At 40.2% G+C, this 26,756-nt stretch overlaps 1 protein-coding gene across 1 annotated transcript in view; it reads left to right on the top strand.

Annotated features, from left to right (window-relative positions):
* LOC119725848 (putative N-acetylated-alpha-linked acidic dipeptidase) overlaps window positions 1-21,242 on the top strand; it is a 33,419-nt gene extending 12,177 nt beyond the window's left edge. Inside the window, exons 2-18 of the mRNA XM_038197441.1 lie at window positions 287-452; window positions 1,257-1,400; window positions 2,774-2,899; window positions 3,540-3,720; window positions 4,640-4,733; window positions 5,187-5,285; window positions 6,243-6,328; window positions 7,049-7,168; window positions 7,796-7,878; window positions 8,269-8,332; window positions 10,011-10,078; window positions 12,121-12,212; window positions 13,394-13,484; window positions 15,123-15,381; window positions 16,708-16,789; window positions 17,154-17,246; window positions 18,029-21,242. Of these exons, the coding sequence (XP_038053369.1) occupies window positions 287-452; window positions 1,257-1,400; window positions 2,774-2,899; window positions 3,540-3,720; window positions 4,640-4,733; window positions 5,187-5,285; window positions 6,243-6,328; window positions 7,049-7,168; window positions 7,796-7,878; window positions 8,269-8,332; window positions 10,011-10,078; window positions 12,121-12,212; window positions 13,394-13,484; window positions 15,123-15,381; window positions 16,708-16,789; window positions 17,154-17,246; window positions 18,029-18,215 (2,035 nt within the window). The 3' untranslated portion in view covers window positions 18,216-21,242. The remainder of the gene's footprint in view (window positions 1-286; window positions 453-1,256; window positions 1,401-2,773; window positions 2,900-3,539; window positions 3,721-4,639; window positions 4,734-5,186; window positions 5,286-6,242; window positions 6,329-7,048; window positions 7,169-7,795; window positions 7,879-8,268; window positions 8,333-10,010; window positions 10,079-12,120; window positions 12,213-13,393; window positions 13,485-15,122; window positions 15,382-16,707; window positions 16,790-17,153; window positions 17,247-18,028) is intronic.
* Window positions 21,243-26,756: the final 5,514 nt, after the last annotated feature.

The raw sequence follows: 26,756 nt of genomic DNA, 5'->3' as shown, positions 1-26,756 counted from the left end.
ACCAGCATGAGTCGGGATTCGGACTCGGACTCGGGAGAGGTTACATATCTGACTCGGACTCGGACTCGATGCTTGGTGACTTGAAAACAAATCTGCCAAAATGTCTTTGTTACTTCGGCGCCCTCATTTGTTCAAGAGTGAGACCTCTTCACAATCTTGGCCCCTGTATTGTTATGGCGGTTTTACTTGGGAAGGAGTGACGTGTGGCCTTAATAGGCAACACCTGATTGGAAAGTGGGGGTGTAATACTAGAATGTGGTCTTACACTATCTTTCATTTCCTTCAGGTATTTATCCAACAAATCGCACGTAGCTGGCAGTCCTGTGAGTAAAGAGCAAGCGGAGTGGGTTCGAGACAACTGGCTTGCCCAGGGACTTGACTCAGCTAAGATTGTCACGTACCAGGTTCTGCTGTCATACCCACCAGATTACGAAGATCCTAAGCAAAACACGGTAAGTGAGGCTCGACGGTCGTTCATGAGCCCAATCAACCTCGTCTCTAGAGCTTACTTTATTTTCAACCTCATTAACCCCTGGATGGGTACTTGCTTCCTGTATCCTGATTCGTTACCGCAATATATAACAAGTACTGATCGTACTGAGGGGGGCTCATGCCATATTTTCAATGGGGAGCGCCAATTAAATCCTAAAATCATGCACACTATATTAACTAATGCACCCTTGTCACGGCTACTTCTTCTTTAGGGGGAGACCGTTCGCATGTACATCACAATCCTTCTTTTTGCTTAAATGCAATTTTGTTTAAAGGAATTTATTTTTTTGGGGGGGGGGGCCTAGACAAATTTTTTTGTGGCCCCCCCCCCCCCCCCCCCCCCGTAGAACCGCGCCTGGCCATTTCCCTTGTTAACTAAATTTTCACGGATTTTTCAACATATTAATCCAGATTAGGCATGAAAAAACCCTTAAGGAAGTCTTCTTTTACCTCATGGAGACAGACCCAGTGTACCGTTATGTATAACCAATGATAATCCTCAGTGGCCAGGGTCATTAAAAAAAACGTGAAAATACCCTTACAGGATTAGTCCTATATAAGCCCTATGTAAATGTCAGTGAAACATCTCTTAAAGATTCTTTTCACGGAGAAATGGACTTTTAACGAAAATGTAAGGGATCAGATGTTCATAGACTGGGCATTCTGCACCACTAGGGGGCAGCATAATCATCCAACGGATGGTGACAATATTTTTTGATTGCATTTTTCTTTGAATCTTCGACTCTTTTTTTTTTTCATTAAAGATTCAGCTTTTGAATGCAGCGGGTGACGCAGAACATACCACACAGGAGCGAGAACCACCACTTGAGCCGGGCAATGACAACCCGGTAGCTGATAACGATATATTAGCCCCGTTCAACGCGTATTCTGCAGATGGAGAAATAGAGGTACAACAGTTAGTTAAGAAAGAAAAATAGAGCTCACTTTTAACTGATACATCAACAAAAAACTCGACCCACGTTTAGGTATGGATTATAATAATGATAATAGTAAGTATAATAATAGTGGGTATTTATGAAGCGCACGTATCCACCGGGACTTGTGCTCAAGGCGCTACATCATTAATACCCCTGCTCATTGGGCCCATGAAACATTCCAAACACCATCTCAGCTCCCTGGGGAGTATACAGCTTGATGCAGCTTGTTAGGCGCAAAGCAGCTTATTCAATCACAATGACCATATTTGCCCTCACAGGTACCCATTTAGGTGGAGAGAAGCAATGAGTGTCAAAGTGCCTTGCTCAAGGGCACACGCACCATAACCCCAGGCTGGACTCGAACCAAAAACCTGCAGCTTTACCCGCCGACCACGAATCCAATGCCCTTACCCACGAGGCCACAGCACTCCACATTGCACTCGGACAACATTATTTAAACCAAAAGAGAGCCATCGTATGAATTCCAGCCTGATCCACATCCTGATGAAGACTGTTTATATTCAGCCATACCCAAGTTTTGTGCTGCATACCAAATAAAGGCGCAAATCAGACACCGTGATCAAAATTACATGGGGACACACCACAACCCCTGCAGTATGAGTGCTCATTAAGCCCCCAAAAATCTCCGGTTTCTGGTATGGAGCTTGCCCCAAAAGTGGTGCGTCGAAGCGGTTTTTCTCCCCTACTTTTTTTCTTCAAATGTCGGCTTATGTTGCAGATGATGCTTCGATCCTCTTAAAACTCTCAAGAATATCCTTCCGAGTGGAGCTTGAGGTGACCTCAGTCAGGCCATAAGGCCTTTTGAGAAATCTGCACCCACTTACGATCTCGACCGACACTAAAATTCTTTGGGATATTTCAAGACAAAAATCAGAGAAAACGGTAACCATTCAGCGACATCGATATCGTGCATGAGCTGCCAGGCTGGTCATTAGTCTGTTCCTTACATATTGCGTTAATTAAAAAGCGTTTACAGGTTCCAGATACACGACTAGCGCTCCCTCAGTCTGGCTCCCGGACGCACCATTACAAAATTACATAATCGACTGCAAATTGTGCCCGACTACATTTAGTGCAAAATATATAGGAGCCCAGAGAGGCAACATAATTAAGGCTTATACTCGATCGTAACCCCATCTAAACACACGTTAAAAGTGTGCAGCATGCAGCAGGATTCCAGTCGAACCAGCAGACCAGAAACCGGAAACTTTTATTTTTAAACCAAGTAAGCTTTTCAACAATAATTTCGTCAGTTACTTTTTGGATAGCTGCAAAATGACCTACTCTACCTAAAAGCTCTACTTGCCTTGTTTGTGTTTCAGGGCGATCTGGTGTATGTGAACTACGGCAGAGTGGAAGATTTTCAGGAACTAGAAAGAGTTTTAAGCATCGACGTCACCGGCAAAATCTGCATTGCTCGATACGCTAAAATCTACCGCGGTGACAAGGTAAATTGATTTTACCAACAATACAGAGTGAGTAAAAAAAATGAAACCGAAATGTCAGGACTATTGTTTTAGTGAAGTTCTGCATGTGCACTTTCAGAATCTAGGATATAAAAGCCCAATTCATAAGCTCTTTTACAGTACAAGAATCACTCAAATCACTGATGTACTTTTCAAGTTACGGAATTCTAAACACAACCGCCGTTTTAAAGTTCTGTCCTCGGATCCCCCCCTCAAAAAAGGGAAAAAAAATGCGTTCTTTCAGCAAAACGTAAACAATTCACACACATTCCTATTATGTGATTTGTTTTCGGTTTACTGAAAGAACACTGAACCTTTTTTGTGATCCGTGGACAGAACGTTAAAACGGTGATTGTATTTAAATTTTCACAACTTGAAAAGTACATGAGTGATTTGAATTATTCTTGTACTAAAAGAAAGCTTGTGCATTGGGTTTTCATATCATAGATTTTCAAAGTGCTACAGGCAGAACCGCACTAAAACAATGGTTCCGACATTTTTTGCTTTTTTTTTACTCACCCTGTAGTAACTTTGAAAGACATTCCCATAGACTTGTGAACAAAGCATCTCAACTTTAATTACTCTGAACCAAAAGTCTCTGAACAAAACTGGTTTTTTTTAGGCCACCAATGCGGAGAAAGCTGGTTGTATTGGACTGATCCTGTACAGCGATCCTAAGGACTATGCCGTTGAGGGCGCTGCAGTCTACCCCGATGGTATCTACCTCCCGGGGACTGGAACCCAACGTGGCTCTCTCATGCTCGGGAGTGGTGATCCACGCACACCGGGGTACCCTGCCGTTGGTAAGATCACTGAGCGACTGAAGGGTGATTCCAGTATATTAAGAAACCAGTGATAAATCCCCATACCTCAACATTCTTTTAAAAAAATACTCAGATCTCTCACACGGTGTTCAGGCTGCACAGAAAAATTATAATCAACATGTCATCTTTCATTTCCCTTTAATTTTTTGATGGGTTGACCATTGACGTTTTTAGAGAAATTCTCACCTTAAGAAGATTACCCCTAAAACGAACGATGTTCCCCGAACTGGAAAATTAGCCATTTTAAAAAAGATCCCTCCACAACTTGCCTAAATATAGCGCCACTATCGGACCCAATTGCATCCAAAATGCTCAAAATTGGAAGCCCAGGCCAGAGGTAGGTGCAGTGCCATTATTTTTTTCAATTCCCCAATTCCATTGCTCTCAAAACTCTCTAATGTGGAATGACTTGAGTGTATAACTAATATATTCATGAGCTCGGCGGATGGATTTTTGGCCTATTTACTGGGGTGTACGCTGAAGTAGCTACCCACCATCCTGGGTCACCCAATGCACACGCGCAGTAAACGCGAGTTTCTTTTCTTCTTCGGAGTTATAGGCCATCAGCTTGGGGGTTTGGGCAGTATCAAATCAGGGCATAAATTATTATAGTGCGCATGCGCAAGGTATACCGCCTCTAGAGTGGTAACAAGCATTTTGATGGACATTTAAAAAAAAAAAAGGTGGTAACACCACCGCTGCAATGCTATCACATATTTTCCAACTCTGGAGGTGTATACTTTGCCAACATCGCTATGACGATTTGTTGTTTTGAGGTTGAAAGTATACCCTAGAAACGAGGATATCGACTATATGATTTTAACGTGGCGTCGTTGTAGCGCCCTCATTCGGTCTTATAGCCAATCCTAACCCATGTGCGCATTTTGTTTTCTGGTAGAATCGGCCTATCGTGTTCCATTGAGCAACGTTACGGGTTTGCCTAGTATCCCCGTGCATCCCATAGGATACAACGACGCAGCTGTCTTTCTCAGGTCGGTCACCAGTCCTCAACTTCTCATTAACATGTCAAACTAGTAATAAACGATACTTCAAAGTTACGGTTTTGTAAGGAGTATTACTGAGGAACGTTTTAGATTTCTTTTAAACCGACGGAGGGATTTTTTCCCAGTAGGAATAGTTATTTTACCCTGCTTGGAGACCGGCCGGCATGCCCCTTGGAACAGTTTGAAATCTACGTTTGTTTGTCCTATATTCTAAGACAATTCAAGAATACATTTAGGACATCCATTTACTATTTTTGGCCCATTTTACTTCTGAATACATTCAATATATCGTTACAACAACAATTGTTCTGTTGCGCACTTGTCTTTGATCTTCGACTTGTGCAGGAGTACGATAGTTCGTGCAATATCTCCCGGCTCCCCCTGGTATAGCCCATCCACTATTACAGCAACATTTTATTGACCTTTTTGTACCCTTTGAAGCATTATGGGAGGGGACGAGGTAACCGCAGAATGGGCTGGCAACTTGCCTGGTGTGACGTATCGCTATGGGCCTGGCTTCAATGCTTCCAACGTAGACAAGTAAGTCATGATTTCCATGTATTATTTTCGTGCTGTCGTATCGTGCGTCACTCAGCAGAATTTATGAAGATCCTTTCAAAATGAACGAATAGACGGCAGCCATTTTCTGCGGTGGCACCATGCTCGCGCGAGTTGCGCTGAGGTAGTACACACGCAGTCCGGGCTCCTTCAACCAATAGGAGTACTAAAATGCGCGTGCAGCATCCGCGTGAGCGTGACACCAACACAGTAAAAGCTTCTACTTCTGGTCGCTGGATTCCACTACCAAGCACCAGGGAAACCAGAAGATCATCGTTAAATCTGCGTATTACATGCGATGGTCCGAAGGTTCGTTATTAGTCTGAAGGTTCGATAATCCGAATTTAGAATCAGCTTAATCAGTCCGAAGGTTCAGTTGTCCGAAATGAAAACAAAGTTCAATAGTCCGAAGAAACCACTAGATTCAATATGCCCAATTTACAATAATGTTCAAGACTGTCAATACGGACTGTTGTTTGAACTATCGTACCTTCGGATTATTTAACGTTAATACTTTATTTTCGGATAACACTTTGGACTAACGAACTTTCGGACTAACGAACTTTTGGACTAACGAATCTGCGGACTAAAGAACTTTCGGACTAACGAACCTTCGGACATCCCAGCCAGATGGACTTCCGGGGCACCTCCATTGTTGTCCAATTGTCCCTATTTCGAAAGATTTCACTTGCCGGGTACCCTCTTTACCTAAAGATTTCACTTGCGGGGTAGGTCGATGGACAGGTACCCCACAAGTGGTCCATGGTAAGGGCGGACTAACGAACCTTCCGACTAACGAACCCTTGGACTAACGAACCTTCGGACTAACGTGGTTTGTCTGTAAATCGAAACACCGTGGTCTCCAAATTTAAAAAAGGTAACTTCATAACATGTTCGTTAAACAAACAGTACTTTCAGCATGATTTATGTCTTTGACAGGAAAGTTAAGATGAACATATATAATGAGAACCGAATGGCAACCGCGTACAATGTTATCGGAACAATCAAGGGAAGTGTAGAACCAGGTGAGAATTTAATTCAGATGTTTTTTTTGTTTTTTTAAGTTGTTTATTTTTTTTTTAGTAATTTAATTAAGTAAATGTATTACAGCTTAGGGTTGCAGATAAACATTAACTGCCACAAAAATACCCCGGCAACTTCTCAAAACCGGGAAAAAACTCACCACTCCAGCTCCTCGGTGTTAACTGAGACAACCATCAAATTAAAGCTTAATTCTATCCAACGACAATCATCCCTAAAAGAAGTCGCCGTTTTGAGAAATGATGCGTATACCCTCCATTGCAAAATAGAGCAACTCTAGGGCCCAGTTTCGTCCAAGTTCACAGAAATACAATGTCGCAGTCCGGATCACGGCTTCCACCTTCAAGTTCATGGCCAACAAAATGCTGTAATAGCAAAACAATGGGCATACAAATCGTGATTTAGCCCGCGTAGGCAATTTTGGGCATATTAACGGACCCTTAATATTTTAATCTGGAAGTTGGAAATATCAAACTGGCTGCTACAAACCTTTGGCGCTGGAGGCGCTCTTTCCACTTGTTTTTCTATCTTTATTTCTTTCTTAATTCACTTGATATTTCTCGAAAATTTCAAAGCAAAGAGAATGAACAGACTACACGGCTTGGATCCGTCATACTGAATTGACACTGCTTTTATAGATTTAGAAGATAAAAACTAATCCTTCTGCTTTGGAATTGCATTAATGGTTCGTCTTCTTGATGCAGATCGTTATGTAATCATTGGTAACCATCGTGATGCGTGGGGCTACGGGGCCATCGATCCGTCTAGCGGTACAGCATGTCTGATGGAGATGAGCCGGGTTATTGGGCAACTCGTCAAAGATGGTAATGATATTCTTGAGTCAATCACCTGCTGATCACATGTCAATCACATGTCCATCACAAGTCGATCACTTGTCAATCACATGTCAATCACATATCAATCGCATGTCAATCGCATGTCAATCACATGTCAATCACATGTCAATCACATGTCAATCACATGTCAGTATGACCATTGGTAACCGTCGTGATGCGTGGGGCTATGGGGCCACCGATATATAGCGGTAATGCATGTCTGATGGAGATGAGTCGGGTCATCATGGGAAAGCTCGTCAAAGCTGGCACAGATATTCTTGAGTCCATTACATGTCATGGAAACATTGATCCGTCTTGCGGTACTAGACTGCAAGTCTTCTGGAATGAGTCGGGTTATAAGAAAACTCGTTAAAGATAGTGTAACAATGACACCAAGTCAAATAAGTCAATGAAGTGCAAATCACATGCCGATCACATGTCAATATCGTCATGATGTGAAAAAAACCCAACCCGTTGGGTAAATGAAAATGTTTATAACCAACTGACAAAGCAGGCATATACTAATCACGTCATTGACAAAGTTCATCACCTATCGATCACATGTCCGTCACAAGTAATTACGAGTTCAATTTTATGAACTTAATTTACCTGCAGGTTGGAGGCCGCGTCGCACCATTATGTTCGGCAGTTGGGGAGCTGAGGAGTATGGTCTGATTGGCTCTAATGAATGGGTCGAGGTAACACAAACCTATACATTATTATTGCGCATGCGCCCATCACTGCGCATGCGCCCATTACTGCGCACGCTTAGGGCGAATTTCATTTTCCACTGAGATGAAACATCAAGATTTTGGATTTGTTGTTTCGATTTTGAGTGGAGTATTTATGTAAATGAGCAAAATGCATACAAATCTAATGATGGTCAGATTTAATTAATGAATGAGCTCAGATGTAAAAAGAGCCTGGAAGTTTGCGTTGTGTCAGTTTTTGTGCAATTCTGGCATGCATGTGTTAGATTTTGTCCAACACTATAAACAATGGCGTACTTTATTTCAAACAAAGCACAAAAATACCTTGTTCTGTGTGAAACTATCAATGTGACATTTTTGAATGTTTTTTTTAATCAGGAGTATGCAAAGAACCTTGGAGCTAGAACGGTAGCATATCTGAACCAGGATATCGCTGTAAAAGGTCAGTGGCTTTTCAATTATCTTATGGGATGAGACGGCCATGGTCCAGTGGTTACGGTGATTGACTCATGGTTACGGTGTTTGACGATGGTACATGGGTTTGAACCCTGGCAGGAACATGGTGTTTGTGCCCTTGGGCAAGACACTTAACAACAATTGCCTTTCTCTACCCAGCTATATACGAATGAGTACCTGTGGACCGAATGCATGTGCGCTGATATCGGTTCCGCGTGGTCTCGTGGTCTGATGAAAGGGGAATATTTGTACAGCTCTTTAGGATTGTTGATACGATGGAAAGCGCTACAAAGCATTAGAATGTTTTATTTATTGCAATAATCCTGGACCACACTTTACCCAAAAATGTAAACATTAATTTGGAGCAATTTCGAGCACGACTATGGCTAATAAAAGTTAGAATCCACACTCGAACGCAGGATGGTGTAACTACAAGACGACTATTTGGAGCCGGAGATAGCCCGGGCTTGGTTCAATCGCTGGTTGCCAATAGCCGCGCGCATCATAATGCACAGCGGAGAGCCAGGATCAAGACGTTTTGTGATGACGTTTTGACCAGCGTTTGCACAGATACATTTGCTATTAGTGCGCATCTGTAAGTAACGTCACGAATCAGCCACTAGTCGAGTAATGGTCCTTGCCCGAACTTGCTTTTAGCTTTATGCAGTCACGAAAGCTATAGTAGCTGCAAAATGAATTGCGTAATGGCACACTTAAAGTTCTGTGTTCCCTTCGTAATGTTTAGGCGTTTATTGTATTTCTTGACGTGTCCCATACGGTCACAAAAATACCGAGGTACAAAGTCCTTGGAGATAATTTTATTTCAGGTGTCACCTTGTTTCGTGTTTCAATCAGTTCAGAATAATCTGTATATACCAACCGCATGTCTCATAAGGTTTGTACACGGAAACTACCGAGGACTTGGGAACAGGTCCTCGGAGATAATAGTTATTTTATGTGACGCCTTGTTCCATATCCTTAGTTAAGAATCATCAGTACACACAATCCACATGTCCCATAAGGTTTGTACACAAAACCTACAAAGGACTTAATTGGGCTTAGGTCCTCGAAGATAATTGTTATTTCAGATGACACCTTGTTTCATGTCCTCGGTTGAGAAAAACCATCATATACCATCTACATGTCCCATACGATTTATACATAAACACTTCGGAGGATTTGGACTCAGGTCCTCGGAGTTATTGTCTCGCTCTACCATAATATTACTATGGAGTATACTTTCCTCTCTTTATACTGTTTTGACAGTATTACTATTGGACAGTTTTCTTATTTCTATTTTGACAGTTTGTTACGTGTTCCCGGCCTATTGTGTGTACCTTTTAAGCTAATCTAGACATGGCCAAAAGATTTTACGCACACAAAATGTACTGAGGACATTTGAGGACATGGACTCATTATGTCCTCGGAGATATTGCCTGGTTCATACTTTACTATAGAGCACTTATACTATTCTTGCTTTTTTATTACTGTTTACAGAAGACCTGTTTAGTTTACAGAAGACCTGTGCAGTTATCGGCCCATCGTTTGGACTTTTTAAAATATTTTCTTAGACATGGCCAAAGAGATTTGCACACAAAACTACGGAGGCCATAGGCTCAGGTCCTCGGTCGTTTATGCACAGTTTCCTCTATTTCAATTCATAGGTACGTTCGTACTCGAAATCGCTGGAACTCCCAACCTCTACAATGCAATATACAGTGCTGCAAGGAAAGTAAGTCACCGTTTTAATCCCTACATTAATCAATCAAAAAAAATAGTTTAAATTGTTCATGCCTGCACAGCACCCTAAAATATTGTACCCCTTGCTAGCAAACTTATATAAAAAGTAAAGGGGACGAACGTGTGTTCACAGGAACGGAGTGCCCATCTCTCTTTCGAAGCGATTGGGCCAGACTCATATGCTGCTGTGGGGGGATCGCCACACCACCTCCACAGCGAGTCTGTTACCTTCCCAGCATTGAACAATGCCGGTACCCATTTAACACCTAGGTTGAGAGGAGTAATTGAGGTGAAGCGCCTTACTCAAGGGCACAACACGCATGGCCACAGTGGGGCTTGAACCTACAACCTCTCGATCACGAATCCTGTGCTCCACCGCTAGACCACACGTGCCCCCAAACTTATATGACAGCTTTCATATGTCAAATGTCCTGTCATGGCATGGTGTGATGTGTACATGACTTCTGCTCTGTTTTGAATGGCTTCTTGTGTATTTTACACGTTTTACATTTGATCTCGGCTTGTGTCGTTCACGTTCATCATGTTTACTTGTACAAAATTCACCACCCCATAGCAGAGACTTTCTGGAAAAACAATATCCAGGGATAACTTTGTCTGGGATATAATATGGAAAAGGCTCGCTTATTGCTGTCCAGATAGTAAGTCCTTTTCAATTTATTGGAAAGTTTTACCTCACGCAAGTCTGGCAACACAAATGGAAGAAGAGCGATTGTACATTTTGCCGTGATACAATAGATTGCATTGAACACTTTTTCCGGTAATGTAAATGGTTATGCCACTTTGGAACGAAATAAAAAAAATGCTGCTTCAAAATATGGTAATTCGATCACTCTATCCGTGGAGAAATTTTTTTTTTAGGGTGGGTGAAACACATAAAAGCTATCGGTTTTTAAATACTCTACTTAATACAGGTGAACAGTCAGTGGGCCGTTTTAGATATGGCCAGTACTCTAACCTTTTCACCCTTTTTTGAGCAGGAACTCCAGCTTCATCATATGAAGTAAACGGATTTATAGATTTTTTGTGTGTAAAATTAGTTGTAGGCCTACGTATTTAGCAGACGATTAACTGTGCATATTATGTATTGTTGACTGAATCTTGGAATTAAATCGAACAAAGAAAGAATAGACCTAGTTTAACTCAATTCAAATCAGTGTCACATTTATTTCCGTTCTTCTATGCAAAATAAATATTCAACATTATGCGTAAAAGGCAATGTATGGAACTCTTTACATTGCAATGTATGAAACAAACGTATGCAGTATTAGGCAAAATATCAAAGGTAGAGAACACAATTAGATCGTTGCGCGGCAGCAATATATTTTTGAGGTACGTGTTTTTGTTCAACAGGGATACGAGTAGACCTCTTGCGCATTCTTTGTTCATGAATTAACATAACAAAACACACACCACAAAGATGGATTCTGAATGCAACCGATTTATATAAACATAAACTTGTGGAAAACAGCTCAGCAAGCTTGCTCAATATCCATTTTTGGGGGCATTTTCGATATTCCGGGCGAAATACACATCGGAGTATTCGATATTATCGTCATTCAAACGTGCACATAAAAACAAATTACGCAAGTCTGAATTTGAGTGGATCACAGATAGGAATAACATTAAGTCTATAGCTTCATATCGACGTACGAATCGCGAAGAGAAACGCAAACACGACCCAAACTGCAATGCAGACTTACGGAAACATTTCCTCCAGAAGTGTCGCCGACAACTCAGTCGGCTACCTCGCGGACCATCGGCAACGTTCAACACGGTTCAACTTTGCCGATTGTTCCGCTCACTGTCTGCACAGTCAGCGTATTAAGCTTAAAGTCGATATGGAAACCAGACTTTGCAGACATAATCAGACATGCAAAAAAATGTAGAACAACCCCAAAAAGCAATAGCAAAGAGACAGTGTGGAGGTATATATCACAAGGAATAACAAGGCTTTGTAAGATTTTTGAAGATAATGTCCAGCTCTTTTCCCTCTTCTCTCTCCCCCGCTCCAAGGTGGCTGATCCCGATCCCAAACTGTCACAGACTGTGTATGATACCTGGAAGGAACGAGATCTCGTGGGGAACACCGTGGACGGACACCCACAGTAAGTCACTCGGTGAATTGTTGTTTTAAGTCCGGTTTTGTGCCCAATGTTTGTATTATTAAAGCGGGACATTATATTTCTTTCTGTTAATTAAAACAAGAATTTCTCAACTTTGTGCCCTAGGCACCGTAGCTCGAAAGCCTTTAGCCTGAAGAAAGCCTGAAGAAACCTGTGAAAGACAGTGAGAGGAATTTACAGTTTTGGACGGGTACTAATTGGGACTGAAAACCCGAAAGAATATTTTGGGTAAATTCCCACGGAGTCAGGGATTCAAAACTCAATCAACGCGTGATCCATGCAGGAATCGAACCCACATTGGTCTGGGCAGGACTTGAACCCGGGCCATAGCGGTGGAAGGCGAATGAAAGTAGCCACTGTGCCAGCCTGACTCCCGTAACATCTTTAAATACACAGGTTTTTCCTTACTCTCTTACTGTTATGGGGTATAAACACAATCTTAAAGGACAAGTCTGCCATGTGGCTCGGAGAGTTGAAGTGTAACTCTTTCTACAGTGGTTTTTCAATATGGACCCAGTGAAAAACGTCTCTAAAAGAGCAAATCTTCCTCTTTTCATATGTGGAGGACAGCTTTTTATAGAGTGGTTTTCTATACACTTTAACGTTAAGAGGGTATATTTGAAACCACGTAAACATGCACTCAACTAAAAGAGAAAGAGTGTACAGTTCACTAGCACAGCAAAGATGAGCAATTTTTTTCAGGCCTTTTTTCCCACAGCGGAATAGCAGATAAAATGAAGGTGTTTCCAGATATTGATACGCGAGTCGTGTAATAATGAGTTACGAAATACCGAAACTTAGAAACATTGTAAAAGCCGGAGTCTGATTGTCGCCCGTTGTCAACGGAGACCTTTCGGTAACCAACGTCTGATATATGTGAATAATGACAATTGTATGGTACCCTGTGTGTCAGCCAATCGGAGTCGGTTTTAGACTTATGACGTCATTTCTATCAGATATGTGAACTAAGTTGTAATTGGTCAATTTGGCTGCTGTGTTTTTGTAACACAACAACGGGTTACTGGCTGAATTGTCGGAAACTTGTCTTGTTTTGCATAATTAATCGCCAAATCTGCTCGAATAGCATAGACTCTTGCTGCGCTAGAGGATATTCCATAGACCAGTGAACATTTTGCCTTTCGTATTTTTGTTATTGTCTCTAGTATTGGTACCCTCGGCTCTGGAAGTGACTACGCGCCGTTTCTTCAGGTTGTTGGAATCTCTGCGGCTGATTTTACCTACACGTATGATAAGGTATAGTATTATCTTAGCGTGCACAAACAGACGAGCCTTTGTTCTCTTTGTATCTGGTACCTGACTAACTGACTGTCTGACTGACCTATACTGACTGGCTGTCACTTGTAAGCCGGCAGTGCTATCCAAAACGATTAAAGAGGTTGTGGAATACTCGAAGACATTTCCGTCATTTTTCGGGTATATGTAGCCTATTTAGGTGTGATGAAATAAAAACGGCTATTGTTTCTGTCATGAAATGAGTACAAAAGTACTTTTGAGAGCTGTTTTTCAGGTCCAGTTTCGACCCGAACGTGCAACTGTGTAAAAGTCGTCGTTGCGGGCAGCAAACAAAACACAGTAAATCGTGACGTAATTAAATCGTGACGTAATAAACAGGACTCGTGTATGCTACTGTGCATCGGGAGTCCTGTTTATTACGTCACGATTTACGTCACGACGACATTTACACAGTTGTACGTTCGGGTCGAAACTGGACCTGAAAAACAGCTCTCAAAAGTACCTTTTGTACTCATTTCATGACAGAAACAATAGTCGTTTTTATTTCATCACACCTTAGGCTACATATACCCGAAAAATGACGGAAATGTCTTCGAGCATTCCACATCCTCTTTAACCGTGACGCGAATGAATGGGCTAAATCCGGCCCATTGTGTAGACCAGATTCATGAAGAGACTTCCAGTGAATAGCCGTTCTGAATCAATTGAATAGAGCTTTGCCGTGTGCTTTGGAACCAGCTTTATTAGGCTTGCCTGAGCTTGCCTTTCTGAATGGCCAGGGGTTCCAAAGGATTAGGTCAAAGTTCAAAATAAGTACAGAAATAAACAACAGACAAACAAATTAGTACTGTGTTTTTTATTTGTTATTGAAACGTCCACGATTGTGTGGCACACAATGTGAAAAATAAATTAACAAATTAAAACACTATTTATTAGGCATTACATGTTACGTCAGTGAAAAGTTACACTAACAAAATCGGCTTGCTGCTCACGATATTTAGCAGCTTAATATTAAATTTGGAAACCGGATTTGGACTTTCCTTTCGCGCAGCATACATGTAATTATAGCACATATTGCATAATAAAACAGTTTTGTTTGGAAGACAAAAATGTATAGGGATATATGTACAGTTCTTGTTGAAAAATACCAAACCCAAGCCAAGCAGAACTAAATCAATATAATGGATTTGTTTTCAGTATAGTTCACTGGATGTACGAACATGGTTTGGATATGGTTTGCATTAAATGTGGCCTCTCTGCGTTTAGTTAAGACTCCGTCTCAAGTCATATCCTGGTTCCGGATCTGTTCCGGATATGTTCCGGACATTTTATCGGGTATAGAAGTTGCAGTATTCTGAGCAACTTCGCAGCAATATTCCCGCAATGAAGCTATCAATACATAACTATTCTGATGATTTAAGCAGTTGGTAATGAAAACTTCATCGGAAAATATCTGGGGAAAATGCAAAGCTTTTTTCGGACAAAGTGAATGATTCTACTCGACAACTTGTCCGGAACTCCGGATATGAATGGAGAAAAGCCTTCTTACAAGCAATAATAAAGTTTTACTTTTGACTTCTCACTCTGCATTGTATGTAATATAGTGTATTCTCTTGTGGTTTTCGCCCACAAAAACAGAAAACGATTCTAATCTCTGGCTACCCTATGTACCACTCGGTCTACGAGACGTTCAAGCTGGTTGATATGTACTACGACCCTGGGTTCCCCTACCACCGCGCTATAACGCAACTTGTGTCCGAACTCGCTCGCAATCTGGCGGACTCTGTAGTGCTGCCAATGGACGTAGCCGTGTACGCAGAACACGTGCAGGAATACTACGTGAGCCTACGCGAGGGATCCGTGGGCAAAAAAATGATTGCCGAAGGTATCATGTTTGGTAAGTATGGCCAGACCTCTGGTTATTACCAAACCTACTAATCTATTTATAGATACAGAATTCTGTACAGAAGCGTATTCTTTCCTGGTAAAGAAAAGTGCCCAATAAGTGTTCATCAAAATGAAATGTTTTGAGGATTTTTTTTTTTACATCGAACAAGACAATTCCATACACATATCAATTCCTCTGAACCGTTCCCCTTTTTAACAGCACACGTTGCTGTTGCTTTGCGACCCTTGAGGGCGCTGTTACTGTGATGTCACTTTAAGGCCAACACTCAGTTTTGGGAGTTTCTGTTGGTCTACAAAACATGAACCCACCGTGTACAAATTGTGAAGAAACTTTACTTTTTTTGCCTGTTGTCACATTAAAGAACAATAATGCAAAACAAGCTCGATCGGAAATATATGGGAAGCTGATGGCCAACGAATTCGTGTTCATGCATCAGTCACGTGATTGTGCCATATATTTCCTGGAAGAAGTAGTCTTATGAGTAATAAAAATTTAGGTTTTTGGTCATGTGGCATGCTGGGGCTTAGCTACTGGTTACTGTGACAACGTTTGGTTGAAATATAGGTAAAAATATGTAGGAGCAATAGACAATGTCAACGTTTGTTACTATTAACGGACGAATAACGGAGAAATATATGATTTGTCGAGCTGCTTTCTGAGAGAATGTGGGCGCCGTAAATAACGCCATTTTTTTTTATATGCAACTGTTGAAATGGCACGTCTATTGAAGCGATTGAGCAACTTGACTTTTATAGTTGAACAACTTTGCATTTCACCAACATGTAAACGTACGTCAGTACCTTACATTCATGTCTGTTTGCACCAGTTTCATCACCAAGATTGGCATTGTTATAGCTCCCTCATTCGCGATATCAATGCCAAATCTGGTATACAACCTTTGAGACGCTTCAACGCTTGGTGGCAGCAAACACACCAGTCCTTTTGCGTCATTTTGAGCATGCGCACAGTAACCTAAGATCAATCCCAGCATTTTGGAAACAAGTGTAATACAACGGTTCGGATAAATGATCTAAAACTTCTAGTCTGTACTCTCCCTGAGCGTTACTAGATGATGGATGTAGGCCTGTAAGATTGAAAAATAAATGTTCAGGTTTATTCACTTAGCGCTGAAAAGCTCTAGTCACGGTCATTACATAACGCTGGAATAGTCCCTAAATAAACATGACGTTAACAATTAAAAAGAACTGGGGTGTTTGCTGCCACCAAGCGTCTCAAAAGTCTCTCATTGTCAAATACATGTTACCAATCGAAGACATAATGTGCCTTTTGTTATCTTTTCATTTCAATGTTTAGATGACATGCAGTCGGCTGTCAATAATCTGACAGATGCTGCCAACAAATTCAAGGCCAAAGTTGAATCGGTGGATAAAACTGAGTAAGATGCGTTGAAGTAATGTGCTTGTGTTCTCGAACTTAACATTTTGATTTAGTCGAAAGATGAAAAAAAAATCGGCGTTATGCCAACAAATGCTTTGAGAAATCTGTATCTTGAAAGTTTCATGTTGTCCTTTAACTTCCGCCAATTTTTTTCTTCACAAAAACATTATACAAATTCGATGAAAAGATTATCAAATTTCGTTCCACAACATCAAGTTGTTAATAATTTATATATTTTAAAGTTGCACTTACGATTTAATATTCTATTTTTCCTCATAATTTAGGCAAATTCGTTTCATGTTGAGGTGTGCGTTGGATTGTTAAAGCCAATTTTTTATCCCTACGTTATTTATCTTTTGCAGCGTTCTGATGGTGCGTATGCTGAACGATCAGATGACCCTTTTTGAACGAGCCTTCAGTGACCCACAGGGACTTCCCGATCGTCCCTTTGTCAGGTAAGCTTGTGACAATGCCGGTGTGGTAGGGAATTCCGCCCGCCATGATATTCCGTTCTCCGGACAGAATGTTCCTGCTTTTGCCAGGATATTGTGCACCCTGGCCATTTTCTCCTAGGAACTAGTGCCCCCTCTAGGATATTCCGCCCCTACCGGAGAATGTGTAAGTCTGTAAACCAGACTACAATTTATTTCGTATGTATTATTATAGACTTCCGTCAATCATTATAAATTATAAATGAACCTGCCTTTCTGCGGGAAATTCTGCAGGTGGTGGGTTCGATTCAATCTGAGTCGCATGTTTATGGTGTAAATCGAAGACACACACGGGCAACACCATCGATAAATCGAGGAAAGAAACCGAACTGAGGACTCCTCGGTTGGAAAACGTGTATAAACCTTTGAGAGCTGTTGCGAAAAAAGTACAAACAAGGGAAAAGGGAAGAGGAACAAAAGAACATCCTCGATTTACACCACAAACAAACGTGTTAATTATGGTGCGTGTGCCCTCGGGCACTTTGTCACTCATTGCTTCTCCCCACCCACGAGTAAATTGGGTACCTGCGAGTTATTCTGAATGATTTTAGCGACTTTGCGCCGAAATGGCAGCATCGAGCTGTATACTCCCCAGGGAGCTGAGATTTAGAATGTTTCATTGACCCAACAAGCAGGGTAGTAATGATGCGCTTTTAAATAGGCATAACTATCTCTTACACCCCAGTATACGTACATTTTAATACTAGTGCTCAATAAGGAGTTTTGCCATCGTGTTTTGCATTCAGGCACATTGTCTTCGCGCCAAGCAGCAGAGACAACTACGCCAGTGACAAATTCCCAGGCATCGTGGACGCCATGTTTGACATCGAAAACAACCCAGATCCAGAAAAGTGGAACTTTGTCAAGAAGCAATTGTCCATTGTCATATACACCATCCAGTCAGCGGCTAGCGTTCTCATGGAGGTTGCATAAAAAGATACACATGCAAACACATGAGTAAAAAAAAAAATTTCCACGGTTTTATCGAAATTACAAGCAAGGGGTGCGGTAGTGTCACTGGAAGTGTTTGCGTTTGTAAGGAACACTCTAAAAACATCCGGGTCAGACTGACCACGAAACCGGGCTCTATTTGGCTAAACCTTTTTCCCAGGTAAGAAATAATACTTCTCCAGGTCAAACTGACACTTTTCCCGAGTTAAACTTACACGTTTCGGGCTCAATATAACACCTTTCCAGGCTAAAGTGACATTTTTCCGGGTCTAAATGACACTTTTGCTGGTCTAAATGACACTTTTTCGGGTCAAATTACTTTTTTCCGTGAAATTTTTTCCCCGGGCTTTTATCTTGAATAAGTGTCAATTTGACCCTGAATAGTGCCCATTCTAACCCGGGAAAGTGTCGTGTTCACCCAGTAAAGAGTTGAGCCGGAAGAAAAAATATGATTCTGGTCAGTGTGGCCCGGATATTCTTAGCTTGTTACCATGAGAACGTTCATACCCCAACTGGCACGATGTCCTCGAAATACTGCTGTTATGATGGCCGCGGTGCCCTGTATGCTACTCCTACAAGGTTCAGTGGTTTAATGCAGCTTTCAATTTCCTTCCAAAAATAATTGTGACTGGCAATGCATATTTTCTTTAATGTATTAAATTACCTGTTTTCATTTTGTTTAAGGAAACAAAAATCCCCGACAGAATATTTGTGTGTTTATAAATTGAAAAAAACATAGCTAATGTAATTGCATATATCAATTGATCTTTTGCAAGCACATTTCTTAGGCTAGAAAAACAATGAACTGAAAGGCATTTGAGATCATTTGCTTTTCATGCATTTAGTTCGTTTCCAATACTAACACGACCCAAAATGCAGAGACGAAAGTTTAAAACCTAACCTGTTGAAATATCAGCTCTGTGGATATTATATTTTCGAATAATGCTACAGATCATGCACAACCTTTTGGTCACCCAAAACCTGATTTCGTAAAAAACACTATGTACATATTTTGATTTCTTCCTAATGACAACAAGCCAGACGAAATAATTTCACGGGGTGTTTGGTTTTACTACCACTACTACTACTACTACTATTACTACTACTACTTTTACTACTACTACTACTGCTACTGGTTTTAGTATGATCTTTAATCTAAGTAAGTTTTTCAAATTGATAATAATTCGGTAGGTTACATTTTGGAGGAATGCAAATGATTTTATAAGCTTAACCCAATTTACCTTCTTGAACTCTGCCTATAGTGAAAACTTATACACAGATATGCCATTAACGCAACAACTATAGTGCTCGTTAACAAATGCTACTTTATCGTTAGACACTTCAAGTAGAAATCCATTTGTTCAAAAAACATTTATGTTAAGAATTTGAACTAGGCTATGAGATGACATCGAGTGTCATAACACGCGTGTGATTGTGAACATTGCGTGTGAGCGTGAAGTACTTAAAGTGGAGTGAAAGAACGTTTTGAATGTTGTATTTTTAACACTTAGGTTTAGATTCTTGTTTCTGTTTTTCTTTTTAGGGTTTCATTTAAATATACTTTCGTTTGTCTTGAACACTCAAAATTTGAGGGGTTAATTATTATATATGCAGAACATTCCAGTTAATTCCTTGTAATGTATAAATGTGAATTTTTTTTTGAATTTGGAATGAAGAAGGGGATTTTTGGCGACTTTATTACTGTGTTTGTCCAGTTTAGTATTAATTTTCTTAAAAATCATGTTGAATGCATTAATAATGATTAATTGGTACCAGTTGATCAAACATGTTTTAGGGCACTTAGGCATTAGCATTTTGAAACTCATTTTCACCTGGGCAACAGATTTGATTATAGAAACTATTGTTGAAAATCTCGTCTTCCTATTTCCAACTTTCCATTCTAAATGGGTAGTATGTTATATACACACATATATTCATTAATGTAATATGTAGACTACAATTGATTTTAGAAACAATTGTTGAAAATCTCATCTTGCTTTTTAGTTTGTTTTTATTTTAAATGCGTCGCACGTTATATATACACAGATATACATTATTGTAACATGTAGACTACATTTTAAATAATTTGTAAAACACAACTCATTGTTTTGATCATAAACGGTTTTTCTCAAGCTTTTGCAGTCTTCCAGCCTATCTTATTTAAATACAGAAACTAGCATCTATCCCTGCTTCGTTTTCTTAAAAAGTAATATAATTAGCTTGTCTAAAAAAACAAAAATGTGATTACCTACTGTGCCTGACGAAGGATAGAAATTTATCACAAATGGGCAATTCCACCGTCACTCACGTTACATTTATATGCCATGAGGCTATGTCCTCTCACTGCTTCAAAAGTATTTGATCAAGCTGAATCCAACCAGCCATACAACAACCTTGGGGTAAGGGGTACTCAAAAATGGTAAGAAAAATTCAATCCATTTCACTTGGTTTTCATATTCCTCGTTCATATCAGAACTTTCTATACCATTTTGGGAAATGCTTACTGAAAACAAATTATCCGAAATGTTAGGGTCAGTTTAGTTTTCATCTCGAGGGGCACATTTATTATGCTTGAGGTGGCACATTTATGTCTGTAAGTGGGGCACTTGGGTAAAACGGGGAGGGGGGGAATTCCCCCGCCGCCCCTGTCTTGCAGTTATCAAGGGTTACAAGTCACCGGACTGATTGAATGTATTCCTTGCATAATAACCATTTATCTTCGACTTATTGGCACGATGTAACAATATAATTGTTAACTGCTTGATGTGATATTGCCGTTTATTCGCCTCGGGTGTTATGCGCCCCTGGGGTGTTAAAAGCGGCATATCCCACATCACAGCAGTCAACAATTGTTAATTATAGTCTGGGAACATTTTTTGCACTGCTCAATCGTTTCACTATGGCCCTTATGTAGCATACTTGTAATGATGTATATACGGATGACTTAAAGCACTTTAATGTTATTATAATAACAGTTTTATTGAATGCTATAAAATTAGTTTACATCTATTCTCATTTGACTTTATTTTTTTTTCATTACTGAGAAAGAAACTTAAAAGTCACGAATTTAATTATTTAATCATGAATTGCTATGAAGTGTTATTTCGTGGCGGTGACGCATACGAAAACACATCTATATATTACGTGTTGATTATCTTGCCCCTGCCTAAAGGTTATGGACACTGTTTGTAAACATTCCAAATTGAAACTGTCAAACTATCATTAAAAAAATGAATAATAATAAGCTGCTGCAAACTGCTCACTGACTGGATTGACCTGAAATATACAAGTCAAAACGATACAGAGGCCTGAATTCGTCTTTAGCAAAGACTTCTTCAGAGGCAAAAAAAGAAAAATCATTTATCTAAAATAACATTTATCTAAAAAAATATCATTTAGCTAAAATTTTAATGCGGCCTGACGTTGCGAACTGAACAAGTTCTTCTTTAGAGGCAACATGACGGAGGTACAAGAAACAAGCATGTAGGGACTCACAGGCATGCAGGGTTGGGAGGAGAAACACAAAAGGGATTACGTGGGTGGGAGCACACCAGTGTAGGTGAAGATCACAGAGGATGGAGATGAAGAACTAACAACGGACGGATTAAATAGGGGAGGGCAGACTACGAGGGATTAAGTAGGTGACAGGTGAGTATGGGCGGGATCACAGCGCATGTAATGGAAGTAAGAACAAAGACGTGTAAAATGGGGGACAGATCGCGAGGGATTAATAAGGGGACGGACCAATGTGGCTTAAAATGAAAGGGTAGGAGTGTAAATCCGAACAAAAGAGTGCGTGATGGTTGGTAAGTGACAAAAAGCGGGGGTGGGTGGTTCGCAAGTATTATGAGTCCGAAAAAAAGGTCGCCTGAACTATCCATGTTGACGAAAGAAGCCTAGTACACGCAAAATGACTTGGCGGTACGGGTGTGGCGATACACATGTTAAACAAGCCACAATGCTTGATTACGTAGACCTACAAGAGCCTCGACCCCCCCCCCCCCCCGAAAAATGCAAGTCTTTTCATCTCCACTCACTGGACTGTTAATGACAATACTTGAGAATACACTCGCAAGTGTGGATTTTTCATTTACGAATTCACTCAGCGCTTCGCGCCTCGTGAAATCTTTAATTACGAATCCACACTTTCTAGTGTATTCTCCTTAACGAAAGGCGTAAAAAAAAGATGTAAAAGAGGTAAAATAAGGTGATAAGGGGGAGGGGCAGAGAAGATAACTTGAGACACAAGGTAAATATCATTTAAGCAAAAGCAGCAATTATTGCACCGAGTATACTGCTGTCATTTTCGAGATAAGAGGAATTACCACCATTCGCAAAGGTTCGGATGAAAACATCATCAGAAAGAAATAGCTGTTTTGCCCAGTTGACCGAATTTAGTTGACACGGATTCTCTCGTGATGGTTTATAGGAATAAACCGTCGTGCTTTCAACGGAAGCCTATATGCATTAAAGGGATATTACGTCCTGGAATGCGCCTAATTGCGCTCCAACATGCGTTTTAAACGGAATAATGCTAACTAATTGGGAAAAGCCTTGAAAATAAGAAGAAACATATCCACACAACCATGCTATAAAACAAACTTGACTCCGAAACTTTTGTTTTTGGTGCTAGTCGTGATTCCAGTCGCACACATGTTCCTTTGATACATTTCTCGAACACGCGAATGTGTGTTCATCGGTTGAGTGAATATGTTGGCTTATTTGGGTGGAAAAAAAAAACACCGACTCATCGCTATTGTTTTAGATTAATCAAATTACCGTAGCTATTTGTGGCATCAGACTGACATGGCGCCAAATAAGTTTGCGGCTGGAAATACGAATTTAAATTCGAATAAACTTTAACATCATGCGAAACACCAATGTGTCCTCTTTCAAATGATGCATTCATTGTGTCTGTGGCCACGGATGACTGAGCATTCATTTGTATTCAGCCAAGGTTCACAACCCGTACTGGGCAAGTTTTACCTGGCTTAGATTGCTGGCTGGTTTGTTATGCTAAGGTTGAAATGGACACATCAATGAGTTACACAAGCACTTTTTGCCACGTTGCATGGCATTGGGCCATGAGGGGTTAACTTTAACAATGAGAGTGGCTAAATCAATTATGTCAAAATAGAATAAATTGTTTGAAAGAAAAGGATGTCTTCTTTCTTGAAATTGCCGTTTCACATACCAGTTACACTTTTGCACAAAACTTGGCCCAGTACAGGTTTTGACCCTTAACAGAATAACAATGAATGCTCAGTCATCCGTGGCCGCATATATACACACAATCAAGATATCATTGGTGTTTCACATGATCATCAACGTATTTGAAAATATTTATTAGATTTTTTTTATAATTTACATTTACATTTGGGTTTCCTATTTTTTATACACCCTGTATAATAGTCACTGCATACACAGTCGTGTATCCGCTTCCCGCGGACTCATCTCAAACACCCCCCCCCAAAAAAAACCCACCCAAATAAGTCATTTCCTTGAAGAGTTCGTACCTAAGAGTGTTGATAACTTTATACATATCTAAACCCCCATGAAATTTCAATCCATTAGTTGAGAGAGCCTCAAGATTGACTGTTTTTCTTTTTTGGCTCCTTGCCAAGGTTCCCTCGAGCCTAAGGAATACACACAAGTCGCACACGTTCCCATGGCAACCAGGGCCGTAATACAATGCGTAGAGTCAAGTGCGTTATGCGTAGGAAGCTGGGGGGAATCAAGTGATTTTCGACATTTCACAGATTTTTTTTTGTTAACCTCATCCCGAAACAATATTGACGTTGGCTCGATTATTAAATAACAAGACCATGACGAAAGCACGTCTTGAACATTGTGTTTAGAGCTACTTGGAGAAACAAGTCAAGCATGGATATGAAAATGACAACATACGTACAGCGGGGAACGTGATCAGTAGGCTATGTCTACTCTAAAATTGCTCAAAACCAATGTCTGACATTTTTCAAGAGTTTTGAGGCAATATATTAATGCACAGCAGTTATCAGATCTTAATACAGAGAGTACTATTACTACTGAGGACCCGTTTTGTTTTCTTCCCCGTTGCCTATTTTCAGACGGGCACTTTCTCTTGACATTTTCCATAAAGTTTGCTCACAAAAGGTACCAAGGATTTGGGCCGAGGACTTGCGCTTAAGTCCTTGAAGTTATCGTTATTTCAGGTTACGCTTTGTTTCAAGTCCTCACAGTCGTAAAGGGCAACCTGTACCCGCCATCACGGATCCTAGACACCAGGATAAACGACTCGGCCCAACTCCTGGTTAGACGCGTGATAACGGCCTGTACTGGTGGCAAATACCATGAATACTTTTCAACAAAGACCACTGCGCGCGTTGGACTTTAGATTTGCAAGGCTCTGTGCCCGATCTGGCCTCGAAGTCTGTCAAGCCAGCAAATTATATTTTTGAATATTCATGAGTCTACGTTTTTGGTCTTTATTACTGAATTCTGATAAGTGATAACTACATAACCATGGTAATGCCGAGCACAATATCTTTAGCTTTAAGATGAACAATGAAATGTCTCTTTTGTTTCATCGGTTCGGCATCACATCTCTCTAAAAAATTTTAATAAAAGCCTCATTAAAACGAAATTTGGGTAAACGGTGTTCTCCTCGAAATTTGACGTTTATTTCCCGGGTAAATACTTCATATATGACGACAAAAACTGCACAATACCCTCTTTTATATCCTGAAGTATTTATTTCTTAAATAATTTGGAACAATTATATCTTAAATAAGAAGTAGTTTTGCTTACAGTTTTATGAATATTTCCGTTTTAGATGTCATGCAAAAACCCAACACAATGGCACATCTGGAAAATTCGCGATTACGCGCCAACGGGTATTAATGCCCGTTATCACGCGTCTAACCAATTAAGGCAAGTCCGCTCAGTGCATTTTGTACTGGAGCTCAGAACAGTCGTTTATCCTGGTGTCTAGGATCCGTGCCACCATCAACAATCCGATAAAGGTTGCACACGACAAACCACGTGAGCTAATAGGTCCTCGGAGTTATAGTTATATCAGATACATTTTGTTTCAAGTCTTCAGTCGTGAGGAATAATCTGTGTATTCACGCTCGTTAACAACAACACTGATGCAAGATTTGACTCAGAACAATCATAAACTGTTTCATTTAAGGCTTCTGCTGATAATGTTTTTGAAATACATACGAAGTCAAAATAAGCAGAATCCAAACCAACCCCATAAAATATATTTCATATTTTAAAAAAATATGTAGCACCAAAAATAATAATGAATAGACAGCCAATTTCATGAAATACCTTTAGATGAAAAAAATAACTGAAATTGGTCAATCCGTTCAAATGATATCATTATTAAACGCAATGACCCTTAAACTTGTTTCGTCAAAGCAAAATTATTGTCTATTCTGACTGTCTGGATCAACAAAGAAAATGACAGAATACTTGTTTTAACAACTGTCAACAACTATAGTACACAATATCTGTATTAACAACCCTGGTAAGGCAAACAATATAATTTATAAAATCAATTTTTTTTTAAGACGGGCCTTCAACAGGAATTTGTTGAAAATGTTTAACTTTCAAACTGAGGTTTTATCGCTGGTGATGAAAAAAATTGTGATGACGATACTTAAAATTGCATTTTTTTTGGACGAAAGAGGTTTTAGGGCCATTGTGTTTAAAAGGTGATATTCTTTGAACGGATTGAGCAATTGAAGTAATTTGTTCATCTAAAAGTAGGTTATGAAATTCACCTTCCAGTCATTGTTATTTTTGTTGCTACGTATTTTTTGTCAAAAGTAAATATAATTTTGGTTGTTTTAGGCCAAAAAAAAAAAGTATCCGGTTTCTGGTATGCGCGCGCGTCGCCGTAGCCATGCGCGTCGGCAAAATGAAAACGTTTTTTTTTCAATGAAAGATGATGTCTCAAAACCGCCAAACTCACTGGTTTGACTGGAATCCTGCTGCTGCACAATTTTAACGTGTTTTTAGATTGGGTTATGGTCGAGAATAAGCTTTATGTGGCCTCTCTGGACTCCCATATATTTGCACTAAGTTTAGTCGGGCACCATTTGCAGTCATCAGCCGACATTTGAAGCAAAACAATCAGGTAAAAAAAAATTAAAAAAAGCCGCGTCGCCGCACCACTTTTTGGGCAAGCTCCATACCAGAAACCGGAGACTTTTTTGGGGGGCTTTAGAGCTTTTTTTACTCACCCTGTACAACAAATCAAAAGCTTATTTATGCGAGTATCAACATTTGGTTTACTGGCCACTTTGGTTTGACTAGCAAACATTGCAAACGTCAGAGTTGACAAGTGTCCTCGCTTGAACCCTTTAAAGGGCCACTTGAAAAGTCTCGGGTGTAACACGCTGCACTCTGCTTAGTGTCCAGTGAGCCCGACTGACCTATTGTGATATAAAACCAATTTGGCCCCTATTTTTGTTATTTTTTTGTTATCGTTGTTTTGCCATTCCAATTATTGGGTTTTGCCAAAAAAAAAAC

Source organism: Patiria miniata, unplaced genomic scaffold (genome assembly GCF_015706575.1).
Source record: "Patiria miniata isolate m_02_andy unplaced genomic scaffold, ASM1570657v1 HiC_scaffold_19, whole genome shotgun sequence".
NCBI lineage: Eukaryota > Metazoa > Echinodermata > Asteroidea > Valvatida > Asterinidae > Patiria > Patiria miniata.
Note: the sequence above shows the minus strand (reverse complement) of the source record. Positions and strands in the feature narration are given on the sequence as shown.